Source organism: Schistocerca americana, chromosome 3, assembly GCF_021461395.2.
Source record: "Schistocerca americana isolate TAMUIC-IGC-003095 chromosome 3, iqSchAmer2.1, whole genome shotgun sequence".
Classification (NCBI taxonomy): domain Eukaryota; kingdom Metazoa; phylum Arthropoda; class Insecta; order Orthoptera; family Acrididae; genus Schistocerca; species Schistocerca americana.
The window spans coordinates 877,508,644-877,529,558 of record NC_060121.1 but is presented as its reverse complement, the minus strand read 5'-3'; the positions used below and the strand labels follow the sequence as shown (position 1 = coordinate 877,529,558).

Genomic DNA, 20,915 nt, shown 5'->3' with positions numbered 1-20,915 from the left:
GTACAGAATGGCGCACCCACAGACTGCGTTGTCTTCTATATCTTTCACATCACTTGCAGCGCCATCTGTTGTTGAAAATTGTAACTACTGTAATTTCGAAAGTTTGTCCGCCTGAAAATGTACTGTTGTCCCAAGCATATTGCAACAAACGGTGTATTTCTATCGCTGCTCGTTTAGTTTTTATTGCCGTTTCAAATATACCGGTCATTTTTGAAACACCCTGTATTAATTTTCCCCTCGCGGTTCTAGGCGCGCAGTCCGTAACCGCGCGACTGCTACGGTCGCAGGTTCGAATCCTGCCTCGGGCATGGATGTGTGTGATGTCCTTAGGTCAATTAGGTTTAAGTAGTTCTAAGTTCAAATGGTTCAAATGGCTCTGAGCACTATGGGACTTAACTTCTGAGGTCATCAGTCCCCTAGAACTACTTAAACCTAACTAACCTAAGCACATCACACACATTCATGCCCGAGGCAGGATTCGAACCTGCGACCGTAGCAGTCGCGCGGCTCCAGACTGTAGCGCCTATAACCGCTCGGCCACTCCGGCCGGCTAGTTCTAAGTTCTAGGGGACTGATGACCACAGCTGTTAAGTCCCATAGTGCTCAGAGCCATTAATTTTCCTAGGGTTACGCTCATGGAGGTAAACAAAGAAGGGAGGTGGCACTACAGACTTACGCTGTACATTGTTTTGTAGCCAGAGTGGGTGCGATTTTAAGTAGCCCAAAGCATAGCAGACTAGTGCTTCGTGTTTATGATTTCCGCCGTGTGCGCGCAAGAACGGTTTTAAATAGCTTCAGTTATAGAGCTTACATGAATAACATAGTGTCAGGAAGGGAATTTCGAACGTTTTTCTGTTCTTGAATGCGTGTTTGCTATAGTAATACGACACAGAGTGACGTCACGAGGAAGTGTCACCTCGGTGAACTATGGGAGTATGCACGTGGAACCTAATGTTTTGGGCTAGTTCAGATGGCGGACATCCCTTCAAGTTTGTGATGGCATGCCGCCTCCCCTCTTCTTTTGCCTCCATGATTACACGTTTCAGAACACTTCCTGCAAAAGTGACATCATTTTGAAGTCAATCGCAATATCGACGACCGCATGATCGGCTATCGGCTTTGTGACAGGGAAGAATATGAAAGTTATTGCTCCTCGATTCTCTCGCAGATGAGTAAGCGGTCCTCTTAGTTTCCTGCCTAACCACACACACGGATGTTGCCACGTCAAAAATGGTTCAAATGGCTCTGAGCACTATGGGACTTAACATCTGAGGTCATCAGTCCCTAGAACTTAGAACTACTTAAACCTAACTAACCTAAGGACATCACACACATCCATGCCCGAGGCTGGATTCGAACCTGCGATCGTAGCGGTCGCGCGGTTCCAGACTGAAGCGCCTAGAACCGCTCGGCCACAAAGGCCGGCTTGCCACGTCATCGGAAATAAAGAGCCCAGTATTTGTGAGAAGAAAGACTCTTGATTTTATAGCACCTCGTTCAAGTCGCAGCATTTGAAGTTGTAGTCATAGGTTCCCGCGTAACCACACACTGGAAAATTGCGGCACATTCGTAGACAAACAGGGAAAGCTGTGACAAGGACGAATATGAATGTTATTGCTCTTCGTTTCACTCGCAGCAATTTAAATTGTCCTCTTAGTTTCCTGCCTAACCACATACTCGGAAATAGCTAAATATTTATTTCATCCTTCGTTCTCAAATCAGACGGAATGTAAATAACATCGAACATTGCAGGGAATACTTGTACAACATTCATAAAAATGTCCCAGAATGTGCATATGACGAGATGCGAACCCACGTATATCGACTCCAGAAGGCACGAAGTTATCCATTACACTAGCACCTAGCCGCGTGATATTTGTCTCCTGTCTTGGTTATCATAGTCTCTCTTCCGGTCGTCAGTATTGCGTGTGACGTCAAAATGACGGCACGTTTGCAGGAAGTGTTGTGACATGAGTATTACCCATTTTCCTAACGGGCTGAAGGTCCTAAAATTACAAAAATTTCAGATGTGCATCAGTTACAAGCTACTATAGACCTGAGGCTGGTAATAGTCACTTGGAAATACGTAGCTAGGGAGCCAGTAGTATGCCATCACGAAGCAATTTCTGTGTTGCATCGTCAGTTTGAGGGAGCGGCTATTACTCTAAAGTGGCAGCAGTGCATGAGTTACTAGTGTGGTATTAATCTCTTGGAGTTACGTCGGCAGGGAGACTGTAGTATGCAATCGCGAAGCAATTTCTGTTTCGCAATTTGAGTGTGCGGTAATTACCAGAAAGACGCAGCTTTACATCGGTTTCAATCTACTAGGGTCCTGAGAGTCGATATCAGTCTTTTAAAGTTACGTTAGCAGGAAGCTGTAGTATGTAATGGCTACGGAATTTCCGTGGAGCATCGTCAGTGAGTGGGTGCAAGGATTACAGTAAATGGACTGCGGTAGATCCATTACAAGCTACTAGAGTCCTGATGGCGGCATTGCTTTCTTGGAGAGATGTCGGCAGGGAGTATGCAGTATGCAATCGCAAAAAATTTTCTGTGTTGCATCGTGAGTGTGAGGGTGGGAGGATTACAGTAAATGGGCAGCAGTGCATCGGTTGCAAGTTACTACAGTCCTAATGGTGGGATTAGCCTCTGGGAGAGACGTCGACAAGGAACCTGCAGCATGCAATAGAGAAACAATTGATGTTTCGCATCGTCAGAGTGAGGGTGCGAGGATTATAGTAAGCAACCAGTGGGGCATCGGTACAAGCTACTAGCGTCCTGAGGGCTGCATTAGTCACTTGGGGAGACGTCGGCTGGGAGCGTGTAGTAGGCAGTCGCGAAGCTATTTCTGTGTCGCATCCTCCGTTTGTGCGAGGATTACAAAATGGCTCTGAGCACTATGGGACTTAACATCTGTGGTCATCAGTCCCCTAGAACTTAGAACTACTTAAACCTAACTAACCTAAGGACATCACACACATCCATGCCCGAGGCAGGATTCGAACCTGCGATCGTAGTAGTCGCGCGGTTCCGGACTGAGCGCCTGAACCGCTAGAGCGAGGATTACAGTAATCGTCAGTGTGTGGGTACGAGGAATACAGGAAACAGGCAGCGGTACTTCGGTTACAAGCTACTCGAGTCCTGAGGGTGGTATTAGGCACCTGGTGATACGACGGAAGGGAGCCTGTAGTACGGAATTCTAAAGGAATTTCAGTGTCACATCTTCAATGTGAGGGTGCGAGGATGACTGTAAATTGGTAGTGGTGCACCGGTTGAAAGGTAAGGTCTTATGGGACCAAACTAATAAGTTGATCGGTCCCTAAGCTTACACACTACTCAACCTAACTTAAACTAACTTACGCTAAGAACAACACACACACCCATGTCCGAGGGAGGACTCGAACCTCCGACGGGGGAGAGGAGGCGTTGTAGCCGCGCGGACCGTGACAAGGCGCCTCTGACCGCTCGGCTACGACGCGCGGCCCTAAAATTACAAAGAAATTCCATACGCATACCTGGAAATAACACTACATAATAAATAACATTACTCGTTTTACATAATACATTACATTGCATCTGTACACACGAAGTCATTATAATCCAAAAAAAATACATAAAAAAAATACTTCAGTAATGTTTTACTGAACGCTAAACGATTAGTAGTAGTGGACGTATAATACAATAACATATGTCAAATAATCACTTTACAAAACGACCATACATTCCAGAATATTGTAACTAATCGCTGTCGGTTGTCACTAAGGAAAAAGTTAAACTTCCACCGCTCACTGCAATTACTGGTGCACTGTTTTGTGGCAGCGGATTAGAGCAATCATTGTGACGATGGCGTCGTCTGTTGCAGTTTCAAGTTCAACGACTTCGACCTGACTGACGAAGACACGTGCAGAGCGACGGTGCGGATGTTCCTGGAGTGCAACCTGGTCAAGCAGTTCCACATCCCTTACGACGTGAGTACCCCACATGACGCTGCTGGTTCTTCCCGTCTGTGCCTCTGGCCGACTCTCAGACTCATAAACGTAACAGCGGCTGTCACGCGCTGTTGCCTACTGGACCGAGGTAAGGCGCCACTCACCCGAGCTCCTTCCCTCACGTTAATTTCTGCGGACAGTGCTACACTCTTTCGAAAAGTGTAGGAAACGCTTCGGAGCCATACAGGTGACTGTTGTACTGACACACCTGCTCTCTTCTTTAGGTTTCCGAAAATAGTTTTTGCGGTAGCTTGCTGCAGAGTCTAATCAACTTTATTGAGCTACACCGCCACCATTGTGTAAGTTTTTATCATCTGGCAACTGCTAATTAAAGATTGTATTGTATTGTATTGTATTGTATGTTAAACGGGGGCCTAGAAACGACGGAGAGGCTCCGTCCCCACCGAAGCTGCAATGGTCTACAACCCAACGACGACTACCGCAGTCCACTTCACCCCTCGGCCTCCCCACACCCCCGGCGACCCCCCCCCCCTCCCCCACAGGGAACGTCTCACACCAGACGAGTGTAACCCCTATGTTTGCGTGGTAGAGTAATGGTGGTGTACGCGTACGTGGAGAACTTGTTTGCGCAGCAATCACCGACATAGTGTAGCTGAGGCGAAATAAGGGGAACCAGCCCTCATCCGCCGAGGCAGATGGAAAACCGCCTAAAAACTATCCACAGACTGGCCAGCTCACCGGACCTCGACACAAGTCCGCCAGGTGGATTCGAACCGGGGGCCAGGCGCTCCTTCCCAATCCGGAAAGCCGTGCATTAGACTGCCCGGCTAACCGGACGGGCTCTAATTAAAGATTACTATTTGCGTATTGTGCTCCAGTCGTCACAGGCGTTTAGCTGTGGTCGCTTTGTGACTATCAGTCATCACTTTCTTGCAACTGAAGGTCTAAATCCATAAGTTTTCTGACCTGTAAATCAGTCCCAGGGACAGATTTCGAACCCCTATAATGAATTTTTTGTCGTGTATTTCATTTTTTCCTGAGCGCTTAGACTTGTCGCGATTGTTGTTGGCAATCAAGCAAACAGCTTAGATGTTCCAGCAATCAGACTTTCCACATCTCATTCCCAATTACAAAATGCTCGCATAAGTCTCTACGAGAAACAAACAAAAGGAGGACCGGGGATGGCAGAAACAGTCGCAATCAAAGGCTAAGAAACATACCATCATCGGAGATAAACGTCACTCTGCACCCCCATCGACAAAATGTTACCACCACTTGATGCTCAGTAGTCTTCTGTAACAACACATCTCACACCATCCACTCCCTTCTTTTCTGAACATTCCAGAGCTCCCGATTCACTATGAAGCTGTGCTCAAATGTACATCTCATATACACGCTTGTTCATAAATTAAGGGTAATGCTGATACATGTTGAAACAACGCTCTGGTGGGCGGTTTGCGGGTTTAAATCGCCTCGGGAATGACCATGCGGTGCATTTGACCTGCGGTCGTCGCACGGTGGCGCTGACAGCAGTCCACATACACAGAGGTGTGTTGGTGCATGTCAGAGTACGGTGCAGCGAGTAAGATTACATTAGATTAGATTAGATTAAGTGTGCAGACGTTTTCAGACTTGCTAATGGTGACACAAAGTGTGATCTCAAGATTATGTCAACGTTTCCAGCAGAAAGGGAACGTGTCCAGGCACTACAGTACGGGACGTCCACTGTGTACAACACCACAAGAAGACCGATATCTCACCATCAGTGCTCGCAGACGGCCACGGAGTACTGCAGGTAGCCTTGCTCGGGACCTTACCGTAGCCACTGGAACAGTTGTTTCCAGACACACAGTCTATAGACGACTGAACAGACATTTATTCGCCCGGAGACCTGCAAGGTGCATTCCACTGACCCCTGGTCACAGGAGAGCCCGTAAAATCTGGAGTCAGCAACACAGTACATGGTCATTGGAACAGTTGTCGCAGGTTATGTTCACGGACGAGTCCAGGTATAGTCTGAGCAGTGATTCTCGCCGGGTTTTCATCTGGCGTGAACCAGGAACCAGATACCATCCCCTTTAATGTCCTTGAAAGGGACCTCTATGGAGGTCGTTGTTTAATGGTGTGGGTTGGCATTATGATTGGTGCACATACACCCCTGCATGTCTTCGACAGAGGAACTGTAACAGGTCAGGTGTATTGAGACGTCATTTTGCACCAGTACGTCCGCCTTTTCAGGGGTGCAGTGGGTCCCACATTCCTCCTGTGGGATGATAACGCACGGCCCCACCGAGCTGCCATCGTGGAGGAGTACCTTGAAACAGAAGCTATCAGGCGAATGAAGTGGCTTGCCTGTTCTCCAGACCTAAATCCCATCGAGCACGTCTAGGATGCTCTCGGTCCACGTATCGCTGCACGTCTTCAAAACCTTACGCCACCTCAGGAGCTCCGACAGACACTGGTGCAAGAATGGGAGGATATTCCCCAGCACCTGCTCGACCATCTGATGCAGAGTATGCCAACCCGTTGTGCGGCCTGTGTACGTGTGCATGGTGATCATATCCCATATTGACGTCGGGGTACATACGCAGAAAACAGTGGCGTTTTGTAGCACATGTGTTTCGGGACGGTTTTCTCAACTTACCACCAATGCCGTGAACTTAAAGATCTGTGTCGTGTGTGTTCCCTGTGCGCCTATGCTATTAGCGCCAGTTTTGTGTAGTGCCACGTTGTGTGGCACCACATTCTGCAATTATCCTTAATTTAAGAGCATGAGTGTATTTCCTTTTCAAATTAAGACACATGCTTCACATTAGCCGACGACTTTCTGGTGATGAGTGCTCTCATCCGTCATATATTTTACACCCTAAGACAAAAAAAGATGCACCACTAAGGAATTGTCCTAAGGGTAGGGAAATCGGTAGATGAGATATATATGTACAGACAAACAAATGATTACAATTTCATAAAAATTGGATGATTTATTCAAGAGAAGTTGGTTCACAAATTGAGGAAGTCAACAACGTGTTGGTTCACATCTAGCACTCATGCAAGCAGTTATTCGGCTTTGCATTGAGTGACAGAGTTGCAGGATGTCCTTCTGAGGGATACCGTGCAGAATTCTGCCCAATAGGCGCATCAGATTGTCAAAATCTTGAGTTGGTTGAAGGGCCCTGCACACAATGCTCCAAACGTGCTCAGTTGGGGAGAGACCCGGTGACCTTGTTGGCCAAAGAAGGGCTTGGCAAGCACGAACACAAGCGGTAGAAACGGTCGCCCTGTGCGAACAGGCATTATCTTGCTGAAATGTAAACTCAGGATGGTTTTTCGCTGAATAGTGACAGAACGGGGAGTAGAATATGGTCGATGTACCGCTGTTCTGTAAGGGTGACGTGGATGACAACCAATGGGCTCCTGCTATGGAATGAAATGCCATCCCAGACCATCACTCCTGGTCGCCGGGTCGTACTGCGGGTGACTGTCGAGTCATGTCCCGCCTCTGTCCAGTGCGTCTCCAGACACGCCTCCAGCCTGGAATCTCATTGACTGGACTAGAATAGTCATCAGTGATAAGTTCCACTTCGAAGTGAGGCCCAATGACCAGCGAAGACATGTCTGAAGACACCCCGGACAGCAGTGGGTTACCAACCTGACCACTTGGAGTGACGATCTGGGACGCCATTCCATTTCATTTCTTTTTAGTTGTCATCCGCTGCATCCTTACAGAACAGCGGCACGTAGACGATATTCTACGCCCTGTTTTGTTGCCACTCATGGCAAGCCATCCTGGGCTTACATTCCTTCGTGCTTGTCAAACCTTATCTCAGCCGGCAATGTCACCGAATCTCTACCCAATTAAGAACGTTTGGAGCATTATGGGCAGCGACCTCCAAGCTGCTCAGGATTTTGACGATCTGATGTCCCAATTGGACATAATTTTTCACGATACCCTTCAGGAGGACATCCAACAACTCTTACAGTCAATGCCTAATCGAATACTGTCTGAGTAAGGGCCAGAGGAGCACCAGCGCTTTACTCACTTTCTGAATTCATGAATCTCTTTTTCGTGATTAAATCATTCTATTTTTATGAAATTTTAATCATTTGTTTGTCTGTACATGTAAATCACGTCTACCCATTGCCGTACCATTCGAATAATTCCTTCGTGGTGCACCGGGTTTTGTGTGTGTGTGTGTGAGTGTGTGTGTGTGTGTGTGTGTGTGTGTGTGTGTGTGTGTGTGTGTAGTGTGTGTATGTAGTTTTCTTCCGAGGTATAGAAATCATTTCGGTTTGTTTACTAGATGGTCCTCAATTTCGATGTCAAGTTTGTGGCTATTTTTTCTATTGTCCATCACCTTCCCCTTCCTTTGCCTTACTTTGTCAGCATTTTATGCTCAGTAGGCCGTTCGTTCCATTCAACTAATCCTATAATTCCTCCTTACTTTCACAGAGGACAGAGTACCGAGTCAGTACAGAAATTCGCAGCGTCAGCAGTGCTGGTTTTTTTCCTTTTTTTGTTGTAAATCCTATAAAGCCATTTTATAGTAGAACTCAATGACACATTCATGATAAACCGCTCGTACGTCGTCAATGGGGTCACCTATTTCGATGAAACTTGTCACAGTATAGGAACACAGTTCTGATCCTAAGAAGCAGTCGTTCGGCAATACCCCGTGGCAGATAGATACACGAACAAATACTAGCCACTCATGTTTAGTTACCATCATACAGTTGGTAAACAATGAGCAAAACAGCAGACTGTATTTTATTGTCGTAAGGTATTAAAATTGCCACATACCTCATGCAACTTACTTACTGATCAAAACTGAATTCTGGAACAGGAGTCGAACTCCGAAAGTTTGCTTTTCGCGGTCAGTACACTTACGCTACTGAGCTACCAAAGCACGACTCACGACCGACCCTCACAGATTTACTTCCGCCAGTACCTCATCCGCTACCTTCCAAACTTCACGGCATCTCTCCCGCATAGCCTGACAAACTAGACTCCTGGAAGAAATGGCTTAGTGACAGACTAGGGGTCGCTTCTTTCAAGAGTGCTACTTCAGCAAGGTATGCTGGAGAATTCCTATTGAGTTTAGTAAGTAGGCGAACAGGTGCTGACAAACTGAAGCTGTAGCCACCAATCGTGGTCCACGTCTCGATAGCTCAGTCGATAGAGCACTTACCAGCGAAAAGCAAATGTTCCAGGTTCGACTCAGTTTCCAGAATTCAGTTTTGATCTTCCAGGAAGTGTCAAAACATTGCCGATTCCCCTACAAATTGTAAAATTCATTCTGTAAATCTATTTCATGGACGTTTCTATTCCAATTATGAAGAAAGTACAGTTTAAATACCAGAAAAATTAATGACCACCTCATTTTAAAATGTCACCTGTAGTAGCAAACGTCATATTTTCTGTCTAACAAGTACTAATCGAATATTAAAAGTTGATGAAGAATATATTCTACGATTTTTTGACCGTGTGCTGTCCCATAAACACTACAGCTGCTTTTAACGCTTGATGCTCTTGTCGTTATTCAGGTTAATAAATTTAACTTTGACGTCGACTGCTCTTTCACGCCGGAACCTACGTCAAAATCACAAGTGTATCGAACTTCGATTTTCAGTAAATAATTCCGTTGCCTGTATCTCATGCATTTCTTGTATATCCCCAGGCTCACCTCATTAGAGAAAGAATAAGGTAAAAAAAGATTGATTTCTACGATCACTTTCTGAATTCGTCGTAAAATTCAGTTACTGATCCTCTATGTTACTCAGGCAACCAGCGATGCTGCTTAAACAAACATTCAGCAAACCCTCATTGCCTTCTATACAAGGAGTCACACTTGAAAATAGCGTTTTTCAACATTAGTATTACGTAAGATTAATTCCTAGAAAACTGGACAGCGTACTTTGTCATTAACATATAGTTTGTAGCTCTTCGCTATCCTCTAAATGGGTACACGTCGTTCCCCAGAAAACACTTTAACTTGGTTTATTCTCGCTAACGATATACAGAGGTTTGTCTTGTAATTAAGTGTCTTAACTCGTACCATAAATGTGAACTTTTGGGCGTTGCCAAGAGGGCACTAAATACATTTTCAAACATAGACAAGGCATTTGTTATTCATTCACTTATTTCACTGTAAGAACATGACTGCCGCAGGAGACATGTCTCCTGCGGCAGTCTCCACGGCTCCAGGCTTCTTGCTTGTAGCCGTGGACGGCAATCGACCATTTGGGCCTTTATCCGGTAACATGGTAAGCCTGAGCCTCAGCAAGTATAGCCCTGACTGTTCGCCAGATTTCCACGATGTTAAAGCGACAAGTAAACATAAAGAAACACTTCGTAGTTTCCTGTAGACAAAAATAGTATTATAGTGGCAGTGTAATAAGGTTATCGGGGCATTTAACAACCAATTCTGATCGTGGCTGTTTGCCCACCGTCTCGCCTGCGCGGCATTTGTTAATGATGGCCGTCCCAAAGCGCTTCTCATACCTTAAAAATTCTGTCTTCTGTTTTGTGATAACATAAAATCAGAAAAACCTTCTTTGTTTTTTTTTTCTTTTCTTATGCTGATCCAACACACTAATGATCCCATATCGTACAGCAATTAGTCTGGAAGGAATGAACAAGAGCAGTGTAATCTATATTCTGTACCACGCATCGTACAGCCGGCAGAGTTCCAAGTGATAGTGCGCAACTTGTGTTTCGCTGCACCTCGAACCTAAGCTTGCAATGCTTTTACTCTTGTAAAATCACGAATGTCCGACAGCAGTTACTGTGGGCAGCCGCTGAAGCAGTGGACGTGTGTGCCGCAGGTGCTGTGCCGGTGGATCCTGAGCGTGAAGAAGAACTACCGGCCTGTCAAGTACCACAACTGGAGGCACGCCCTCAACGTGGCGCAGACCATGTTCGCGATGCTCAAGACGGGCAAGATGGAGCGCTTCATGACCGACCTCGAGGTGAGTGGCCGCTGCGGCTGCCAACCGCCGACTGCCTGCCCTGTCAACCTGGTGGCTCTGCAGAGAACTACGTCTCTGCCGGCACACTCCCGAACAGCGTGGAGGAGGCGTGAACATCAAAATATTTCCCTCATAGCACTGATTTCTCTCGTCTTGTCGCTGTGGTCATTCCTATCCATATTAGTGGGACACTACAAAATATGGTGGCATTCGGAGGAAAAAGTTATTGATTGAAATATTGGGAAAATATTTCACCTTAATAGGCAAAAATACTTTCTACATCTACATCATCTACATGGATACTCTGTAAATCACATTTAAGTGCCTGGCAGAGGGTTCATCGAACACGCCATGCTCTTCGCCTTGCCTATCGCATCCGTCTTCCCTCCCCCGTGTGGCTCCTGTACGACCTTATTCCGTTCCCCCACCTCCTCCTTTTCCTCGAACGGATACGGATCCTCTACACCTCCCGCAAACTCGATCCTTCTCACTCGCTGGTCTCTCCCATCCTCTCCCACCCCCGTCCGCTGCCACGCCTGTATTTTCACGTCCCACCTGCTCTCCATCTCTCCACTCTCCATACCCTCTCCCAAGATGGCTTCCGCCAGCTCCCCCTCCCTGATGATTCCCTCCTCCCCTCCATCTACCCCTCCTACCAGCTTTGATCTTCCCTCCCTCTTCCTGTGTTTGTTCCTATGGGCACCCTCTCTCCCTTCTCTCCCCTTTCCCTCCCTCCTCCCTCTCTCCCCCCTCCTCCCCCGGGCTTCCCCTACCCCCCTTACCTTCATTCCACCACCCATCCCCCCTGCCATTGGAATCCCTACTCTCCCCTCTCCCACCCCCACCACCTTCCTCCCCTCTTGGCAGGTCCCCGGATTCGCACACGCTAAGTAGACATTCACGCGCCAGAGATCATTGCCATCAGTTTGTGTGCCATCATGTTTAGTGTTTAGTGTTCTTCGCCGTCACGCTCCTTCGTTCACCTGTGCCGTCGAAGTCGTCAGTGTTTTTGCGCCGTGCCGACAGTTTTTAGTGTGTTATTCGTCGAGTGTGAACGGCTTCGTGTTCTTTGTTTCTATGTCAACGGTATTTTTGCCCACCGCTTTGTATTGTATCTTCTGTGTCTCCTTTGCATTTTCATTGTACAACTTGAGGCTGAAGAGCAGCGTAATATGCTGCTACCAGCCCACCTTATGTAAGGTGTTAAAATAACAATAAAAGGAAAAAAAAGGTTCATCAAACTACCTTCACAATTCTCTATTATTCAAATCTCACATAATGCGCAGAAGGAATGAACACCTATTTCTTTCCGTACGAGCTCTGATTTCCCTTATTTTATCGCGGTGATCGTGTCTCCCTGTGTAGGTCGGTGTCAACAAAATATTTTCGCATTTGGAGGATAAAGTTGGTGATTGGAATTTCGTGAGAAGATTCCGTCGCAACGAAAAACGCCTTTCTCTTAATGATGTCCATCCCAAATCCTGTACCATTTATGTGACACTCTGTCCCATATTTCACAATAATACAAAATGTGAAGCCCTTCTTTGAACTTTTCCGATGTACTCCATCAATCCTATCAAGTAAGGATCCCACACCGTGCAGCAGTATCCTAAAAGAGGAAGGACAAGCATAGTGGTGGCAGTCTCCTTAGTAGAGCTGTTACATTTTCTAAGTGTCCTGCCAATAAAACGCAGTCTTTGGTTAGCCTTCCCCACAACATTTTCTGTGTTCCTCCCAATTTAAGTTGTTCGTAATTGTATTACTAGGTATTTAGCTGAATTTACGACTTTTAGATTAGACTAATTTATCGTGTAACCGAAGTTTTTACGAATTCCTGTTAGCACTCATGTGGATGACCTCACACTTCTCGTTATTTAGGGTCAACTGCCAATTTACCCACCATTCAGATACCTTTTCTAAATCGTTTTGCAGTTTGTTTTGATCTTCTGATGGCTTTATTGGGCGATAAACGACAGCGTCATCTGCAAACAACCTAAGATGGCTGCTCAGATTGTCTCCCAAATCGTTTATATAGATAAGGAACAGCAAATGGCCTATAACACTACCTTTGGGAACGCCAGAAATCACTTCTGTTTTACTCGATGACTTTCCGTCAATTACTAAGAACTGTGACCTCTCTGACAGGAAATCACAAATCCAGTTACATAACTGAGACGATATTCCATAAGCTCGCAATTTCACTACGAGCCGCTTGTGTGGTTCAGTATCAAAAGCCTTCCGGAAATCCAGAAATATGGAATCGATCTGAAATCCCTTGTCAATAGCACTCAACACTTCATGTGAATAAAGAGCTAGTTGTGTTTCACAAGAATTATGTTTTTTAAACCCATGTTGACTGTGTGTCAATAGACGGTTTCCTTCAAGGTAATTCATAATGTTTGAACACAATATATGTTCCAAAATCCTGCAGCATATCGACGTTAACGATATGGGCTTTTAATTTAGTTGATTACTCCTACTACCTTTCTTGAATATTGGTGTGACCCGTGCAACTTTCCCGTCTTTGGGTACGGATCTTTCGTCAAGCGAACGGTTGTATATGATTGTTAAGTATGGAGCTAATGCATCAGCATACTCCGAGAGAAATCTAATTGGTATACAGTCTGGACCAGAAGACTTGCTTTTATTAAGTGATTCAAGTTGCTTCACCACTCCGAGGATATTTACTTCTACGTTACTCATGTTTGCAGCTGTTCTCGATTCGAATTCTGGAATATTTACTTCTTCTTCTTTTGTGAAGACATTTCAAAGGCTGTGTTTAGTAACTCTGCTTTGGCAGCACTGTCTTCGATAGTATCTCCATTGCTATCGCGCAGAGAAGGCATTGATTGTTTCTTGCCGTTAACATACTTCACATACGACCAGAATCTCTTAGGATTTTCTGCCATGTTTCGAGACAAAGTTTCGTTGTGGAAGCTGTTGTAAGCATCTCACATTGAAGTCCGCGCTAAATTTCTAACTTCTGTAAAAGATTGCCAATCTTTGGGGTTTTGAGTCTGTTTAAATTTGGCATGTTTGTTTCGTTGTTTCTGCAACAGTGTTCCAACCCGTTTTGTGTACCAATGTGTTAATGTTTAAATGTGTGTGAGTTCCTAAGGTTCAAAATGGCTCTGAGCACTGTGGGGCTTAACTTCTGAGGTCATCAGTCCCCTAGGACTTAGAACTACTTAAACCTAACTAACCTAAGGACATCACACACATCCATGCCCGAGGAAGGATTCGAACCTGCGACCGTAGCGGTCGCGCGGTTCCAGACTGAAGCGCCTAGAACCGCTCGGTCACCTCGGCCGGCAGTTCCTAAGGGACCAAACTGCTGAGATCATCGGTCCGTAGACTTACACACTACTGAATCTAACTTATGCTGAGGACAACACACACACCCATGCCCGACGGAGGACTCGAACCTCCAGTGGGAGGGGCCGCGCAATTCCTGACCAGGCCCCTCTAAGCAAGCGGCCACGCCGCGCGGCCTTTGTTAATGATTGCCGTCCCAAATCGCTTCTCATACCTTAAAACTCTGTCTTCTGTTTTGTGATAACATAAAATCAGAAAAACCTTCTTTGTTTTTTTTTCTTTTCTTATGCTGATCCAACCCACTAATGATCCCATATCGTACAGCAATTAGTCTGGAAGGAATGAACAAGAGCAGTGTAATCTGTTTCGTTGGTGAATTTGTTGCACTTTCCATGTGTTCTCCCCAAAATACGCAGCATTTGATTCGCATTCCCTACAATATTTTCACACAATGGATCCAACATAAGCAATTCCCAACTGTAATAGTTATATCTGATAGGCCGAAATTATTAAACTCAGTAAATACACAATAACAAACTACCGGAGTTAACTAACTAGTGAGTGTTCAAAATTACACTCTTCCGCCGATATCACACAACAAGAAGCAAGTACATCTACAGCTGATGAAACAGGCCCTAATCGCAATGCAAAGCCGAGCTCCCAAAATCGAAGGGTGAAAGCAGGCGAGACGGTGGGCAAACAGCCACAATCAGAATTGGTTGTCAAACGCCCCGATTACCTTATTGGTCAGATGAAATAAGCAGAGCCTTCACAGGACATTACAGCCATTCGATTTCAGGCCACGGTGAGCCAAACGTCACACGTGCCACGCGTGCAGACCACGTGTAGAGCGAGGTCCAGCCTGTGACTTAGCTTTGCTCGGTCATTCTCGGAAGTACCCGGAACAGCGCCACATTTGATTTAGCACTGCGGTGCAGCGTTTTGCGGTCGGCACTGCTCTATGAGTTCGGCAGAATCGTGGAGTCAGCGCTGTTTACCCTTCGCTGTTTATTTGTGGTATGAAGGACGTTCACAGGTCCAGTGGCTGATGTGCAAAAAGAGGCAGCCAGCGATATGTCGTCACAATCCTTTAAAATGAATGGGAATGACAGAAGAGAGAGATGACAATTCTCGATTTGCATAAGGTACGGGTTCAGCTTATTTGCTACGAAACCATATTATAGTACCACACAGGAATAATTTAAACTTTTATGATGACAATGAAAGAGCAGAACCTTACAACGCTCGACAGGTGGGATCCATCGTTCTGTACACCAAAAAGCATTTTGTGCTAAATTTGCATGCATGAAGCACGCGAAGAAATTGGGGGTTTGAATAGTATAATTTCTTAAGTAGCACCATTTATTCCATTTTCAGTTGCAACAATTTTTAGTGGTAATGAATGAAGAAAAAAATGGCTCTGAGCACTAGAGGACTTAACTTCTGAGGTCATCAGTCTCCTAGAACTTAGAACTACTTAAATCTAACTAACCTAAGGACATCACACACATCCATGCCCAAGGCAGGATTCGAACCTGCGACCGTAGCGATCACGCGGTCCAGAATGTAGCGCCTAGAGCCGCTCGGCCACTCCGGCCGGCATTGAATGAAGAGTGTGGAGACTTCATATACAGGGTGATTCACGAAGATATGTAAATATTTTAATATGTTGTTCTGCAAGTAAAACTAAAGAAAAAAGTTCATACAAAGTTCATACAAACATAGCTACGCAAATGTTTAGTTGCGGAGTTACGGCTAATAAAATATTTTGCCTGAAACTTAGCAACTTCGCTAATATGAAGCCATCTCAAAACTGTACGAGGGCAAAGTAAAACACGATTTCTATTTATTTTGTTGCTCTTGGTCTTATGAATCTAATAAAACACGTCCCAGACGTATATCTGCAGTAGTTTTTCAGGACAGTTTTTGACAGGGCTTGGCTGAATATGCGCCGGGTTATCCGTTTATTAATACAAATAAATCGCCAATTTATATCGCAGCTGGAGTTCGCAATCAAAAACAGATATAGTGATTAAAGTGTACGTTTATGTATAATTTTATTGCACGTGAAAGCGTAAACTGTTTTAAGCATTTAACCTGTCGACTTGTCTCTTTCCTAGGTATTAGGTCTGCTGGTGGCATGTTTGTGCCACGACTTGGACCACAGAGGAACAAACAATGCATTTCAAACGAAGACTGAGTCACCTCTGGCAATTCTGTACAGTACGAGTACCATGGAGCACCACCATTTTGACCAGTGTGTCATGATTCTCAATAGCGAGGGCAACAACATATTTCAGGTAACAATATTTCAAAAAGAGCTGAAGCTCTTAATGACGTTATAGACGTCTACCTTGACAACAGTTTTCGTGACATGTGAATATCACAATGCAGTGGAGAGGAAAATTAGCTGTGTGATGAGCATTATGATATTCTGCTGTAGAACAGAACATAAAATGGTGAAAGTAGAAGCAAAAAGTAGAAGATATCGTATGGTACTAGATTTTATAATTTTGTGAATATGTACAAAATGATTCACATTAATTAGTGACATCTTAAAGGGAATCACATTTCTCCACATTACATGATGTGTGTCTCAAACAATCCTTCCGATTTCTGAAATTCTTTCTCTGTCTTGGCAGTCCTTGTCACCTGAGGACTATCGATATGTAATGAAGACAGTCGAAAATGCCATAATTTCGACTGACTTAGCAATGTACTTCAAAAAGAAGAACAGTTTCATGGAATTGGTTGAAAACGGAGAGTTTGACTGGCAAAGTGAAGGCAAAAAGGAATGTAAGTATATGGTAACATTTTAATTAATAACTAATTTATAACTCTCTTATGTCATAAATTTCAACAATGAACTTACAATTTCAAAACATATTCCCCTCGTTTTTTCAGTTTCAAAATATATTTCTTTTACAAAGTCTTATTCTTAGGAGCGAACACGGCAAGTGCCACAACCCGATTTCCCAGGAACTTCGCTCAGTGGAAGAGGACTCGAAATGAGCGAACAAGTGTCTCAGCTTACCCGTAGATACCCGACCATTTCTGAAAAAAACGTCAAGCTAAGTTTTCGAGCTATTTTCGATGTACTTTATGCACCTTTCACCGCGTGAGATCAAAGGCCAGATGGTAGTTCAATGGTTCCTGTTGCGGCTTCTTAATTTTACGGTCCGTGTTTGAAATCCAATTACTGTTTTTATTTATTTAAATTCATTTTTATTGTTTCATTTATCCATCCATGTCCGCAGAAGATTACTACACTAATGCTTCTTACAAATTAGGAGATAAAATGGCGCTACATTAATTGCAAAATTGTAACTGGTATCCTTAATAAGAGACATACATTTACTATATAATATTTGTGTGTATGGTATATTGAGGGGTTACAGTCTTTTTACATCCTTATATTCTGATAATTCAGTCTCATATCAATTCTTATGTTAATTCTTATATTTTATTCATACGTTTATTCTTAAAGATGATTTGGTGCAGTCTCTCGGATGAATCCGATCGCAGAAACATTCGAAACATAGATATTCAGAACACCACGAGCATCGCACCAAGGCGGGTTTGCTACAGTGACATTTCTCCGTATGACTCCCACTCGGAAAAGAAACGTCGTTAATATTGGTGAAGATTCCGCGCGTTGGCACTGATTTCGCGGCAAACCATGCATAACAGATCACTTTTCCGAAAACTGGCACCCGCAGCTGATTATGAATCAAGATAACTACAGGAATTTCAGCGAAAAGAATTTCAAACAGTCTTCTCTTTTTTTTAATTCCTTCATCTCACATACAATTAGTAGACGAATAAGGACAACATGATATCAATATACAGTGGAAAACATTCATGCATTGATCTTATACAGACATGGGTATATAAATGAAAAACAAAAATAAAAATAATAATCGGATTTCGAACACGTGGTGCAAGATTATAAAACCTGGACACTAACCATGGAGCCACCATTTCGTCTGACATATGGGGCGGTAAAAGGCACATAGAGTAAAATGAAAATACCTAGAAAACTTTGACCGGCGTTTTTTCAGCAACGGTCAGGAAGCTAGAGATAAGCGGAGACACGTGTTCTATTATTTTGACCGCTCTTCCACTGAGAGAAGTTTCTGGGCAATCGGGCAAAGATTTGCCGCATTCTCTTCGTTAGTAGGAAAAACGGAAAACGCCCGTTATTAAAATCAACAAAGTAGGTGCCACTTTATACTTACTGTTATCATCTGTATGAGGATGACGGAATATACAATGTGAAACAATTCATCCAGTCCATAAAACCAGATAAAAACAAGACATACGCAATAAAGGAGAGACCTAATAATTTTTTTTGTTTAGCACTGAATGGTAGTGAAACATTTAGCATAAGTTGATTAAGTTAATTAAATCAGACATAAACATTTTTTGGGTTGCTTCCATGTCTGTACATTTAAACAAAGAAACCAATCATCAGTAATATTTGTTTTGTGAACAAAAACCGCCTTTTCTTGCTGCACTGTGTTTTATTTGTCCCAGACGCGTTTCGCCTTTTCCACTTTAAGGCATCTTCAGTGGGATCTAGAATGATACAGTTTTGTTTTGATTTGTGTTAGTTGTAGATTATAAAACAGTTCACGTCTCCTTTTTTTTTTTCAAATAAATAAGAGATTACTTGCAGTTCTTAATTTTTTTTTAATCTGGTCACATGCTGGAGTTCGCGCTATAACTTCATTTACGAGACATAAATGAAGTTCTAATGCGACCGTGATAACAGTTGCTTAGCTTTGCGCGTTCTCTTTTGAGCCGAGAGTGCAACAGCCCCTCTTCCTCAGCATTTGAGGACTCTCGTTATTAAACCATGGTGGGTTTTTTCCATTCTTTATGCACTTACTAGGTACATAACTCTCCAGGCCACGATTTACAATCTGCTTATACTTTGCCCATAATTCCTCTACGTCCATCTTACTGGAACTAAGCTATGCCCCTTGTCAAAGCTGTAAAAACACTGTACATGCGCTACGCTTCTAGCATGTTTGTGATGTAAAGTTTTACTGTAGGTGTGATCCCGTTTGGTTTGTACTGCACTGCGAAACATGACGTATGACGTAATAGGGACACCGCGGAGCGATATTAAAGCTTTGACAAGTGACATTTACCTGCATTTATTCCATATTCTACCGCTACGAAATACCAGCCAGTCCGAAAATGCCAAAATAAACATTAAAGGCGTCATTGGGAAACAACAAAAAATTTTAACACTGTAACCAATACTTCTTGTTTCTTCATATTACACATACTAATCGCTGTACCAACCCCTTTGTGAACCGAAAAAAGTTTTAACGGAGCGTAAACTGTAGCCTGAAAATCGGAAGCTGTCATCCAGAATGAATCTTTAACGCAGATGCACATTAAAAGTATAGATGCTCCATTTGCATATAATGTTCGAATAATTCAACCATTGTTTACGTCCCAATGGAAAGACTGATAAGCCGGCCGGGGTGCCGGAGCGGTTCTAGGCGCTTCAGTTCGGAACCACGCGGCTGCTACGGTCGCAGTTTCGAATCCTGCCTCGGGCATGGTTGTGTGTGATGTCCTTAGGTTAGTTAGGTTTAAGTAGTTCTAAGTCCAGGAGGCTGATGATTTCAGACGTTAAGTCCCATAGTGCTCAGGGCCATTTGAACCATTTGATACGTGGCAGCAGATCATTTATAAGTAAGAACAAAATCCTAAGCCACTGCATGCACCCCACGTTTTTCATTATGAATTTGTCCAGTATTTTCATAGGTATTAAAAAATCAAAATCACAGATTTTCAGAACTACCTGTGTGGCGTTAAAAATCCACAGTATATGGGACTATCTGAGATTATTTTTATGCCTTTTAGTCCGACTTATAAACGTGTAGTATAATAACTTATTTTTTTAGATAATTATCTAAACAGTAGTTACTTGCACTGTTTTCAGTCCACAGTGGACTCTTCGCCGCGCTAAATAGTTCTTAGACAGTGAATTGACATCACTTAGTTCCGATAAAACGAACGTAGAGGAGTTATGGGCAAAGCTTGAGCGGATTGTAAATCATGGTCTGGACGAGTTATGTGCCTAGTAAGTGGATAAAGGATGGAAAAGACCCACCATTGTCTAATAACGAGATCCAGAAAATGCTGAGGAAGCAGAGGCTGTTGCACTCTCGGTTCAAAAGACAACCCGCAAATGACGACAAGCAGCGAATGGTAGAGATTTGTGTATCTACGAAGAAATCTATGCCCGAAGCATATAACAACTACCACCGTCATACCTTAGCAAAATATCTGACAGAGAACGCGAGATAATTCTGGTCCTACGTAAAATCCCTAAGTGGATCTAAGGCTTCCGTCCACTCACTTGTTGACCAGCCTAGTGCGGCAGTAGAAGACACCTAAACGAAAACAAAAGTTTCTAATTTCATGTTTAAGAAATTTTTCATGCTGGAGAATCATACAAACCTGCCGTCATTTGACCATCGAACAGACTCCCGTGTGGACAACATACTAATAAGCATCCCTGGCGTAAAGCAACAACTGAAGGACTTAAAACCAGATAAGTCACCAGGTCCGGATGGAATCCTAACTTCATTTTTCAAAGAGTACTCTATAGCATCGGCCCCTTACTAAGCTTGCATTTATCGTGAGTCTCTAGCCCAGAGC

At 44.0% G+C, this 20,915-nt stretch overlaps 1 protein-coding gene across 1 annotated transcript in view; it reads left to right on the top strand.

Annotated features, from left to right (window-relative positions):
- Positions 1 to 20,915, top strand: part of LOC124606457 (cGMP-specific 3',5'-cyclic phosphodiesterase) — a gene marked incomplete at its 3' end in the record, with an annotated part of 598,053 nt that overhangs the window by 514,579 nt on the left and 62,559 nt on the right. The window contains exons 14-17 of the mRNA XM_047138439.1: positions 3,863 to 3,968; positions 10,773 to 10,916; positions 16,352 to 16,531; positions 16,874 to 17,027. Coding sequence (XP_046994395.1) covers positions 3,863 to 3,968; positions 10,773 to 10,916; positions 16,352 to 16,531; positions 16,874 to 17,027 — 584 coding nt within the window. The remainder of the gene's footprint in view (positions 1 to 3,862; positions 3,969 to 10,772; positions 10,917 to 16,351; positions 16,532 to 16,873; positions 17,028 to 20,915) is intronic.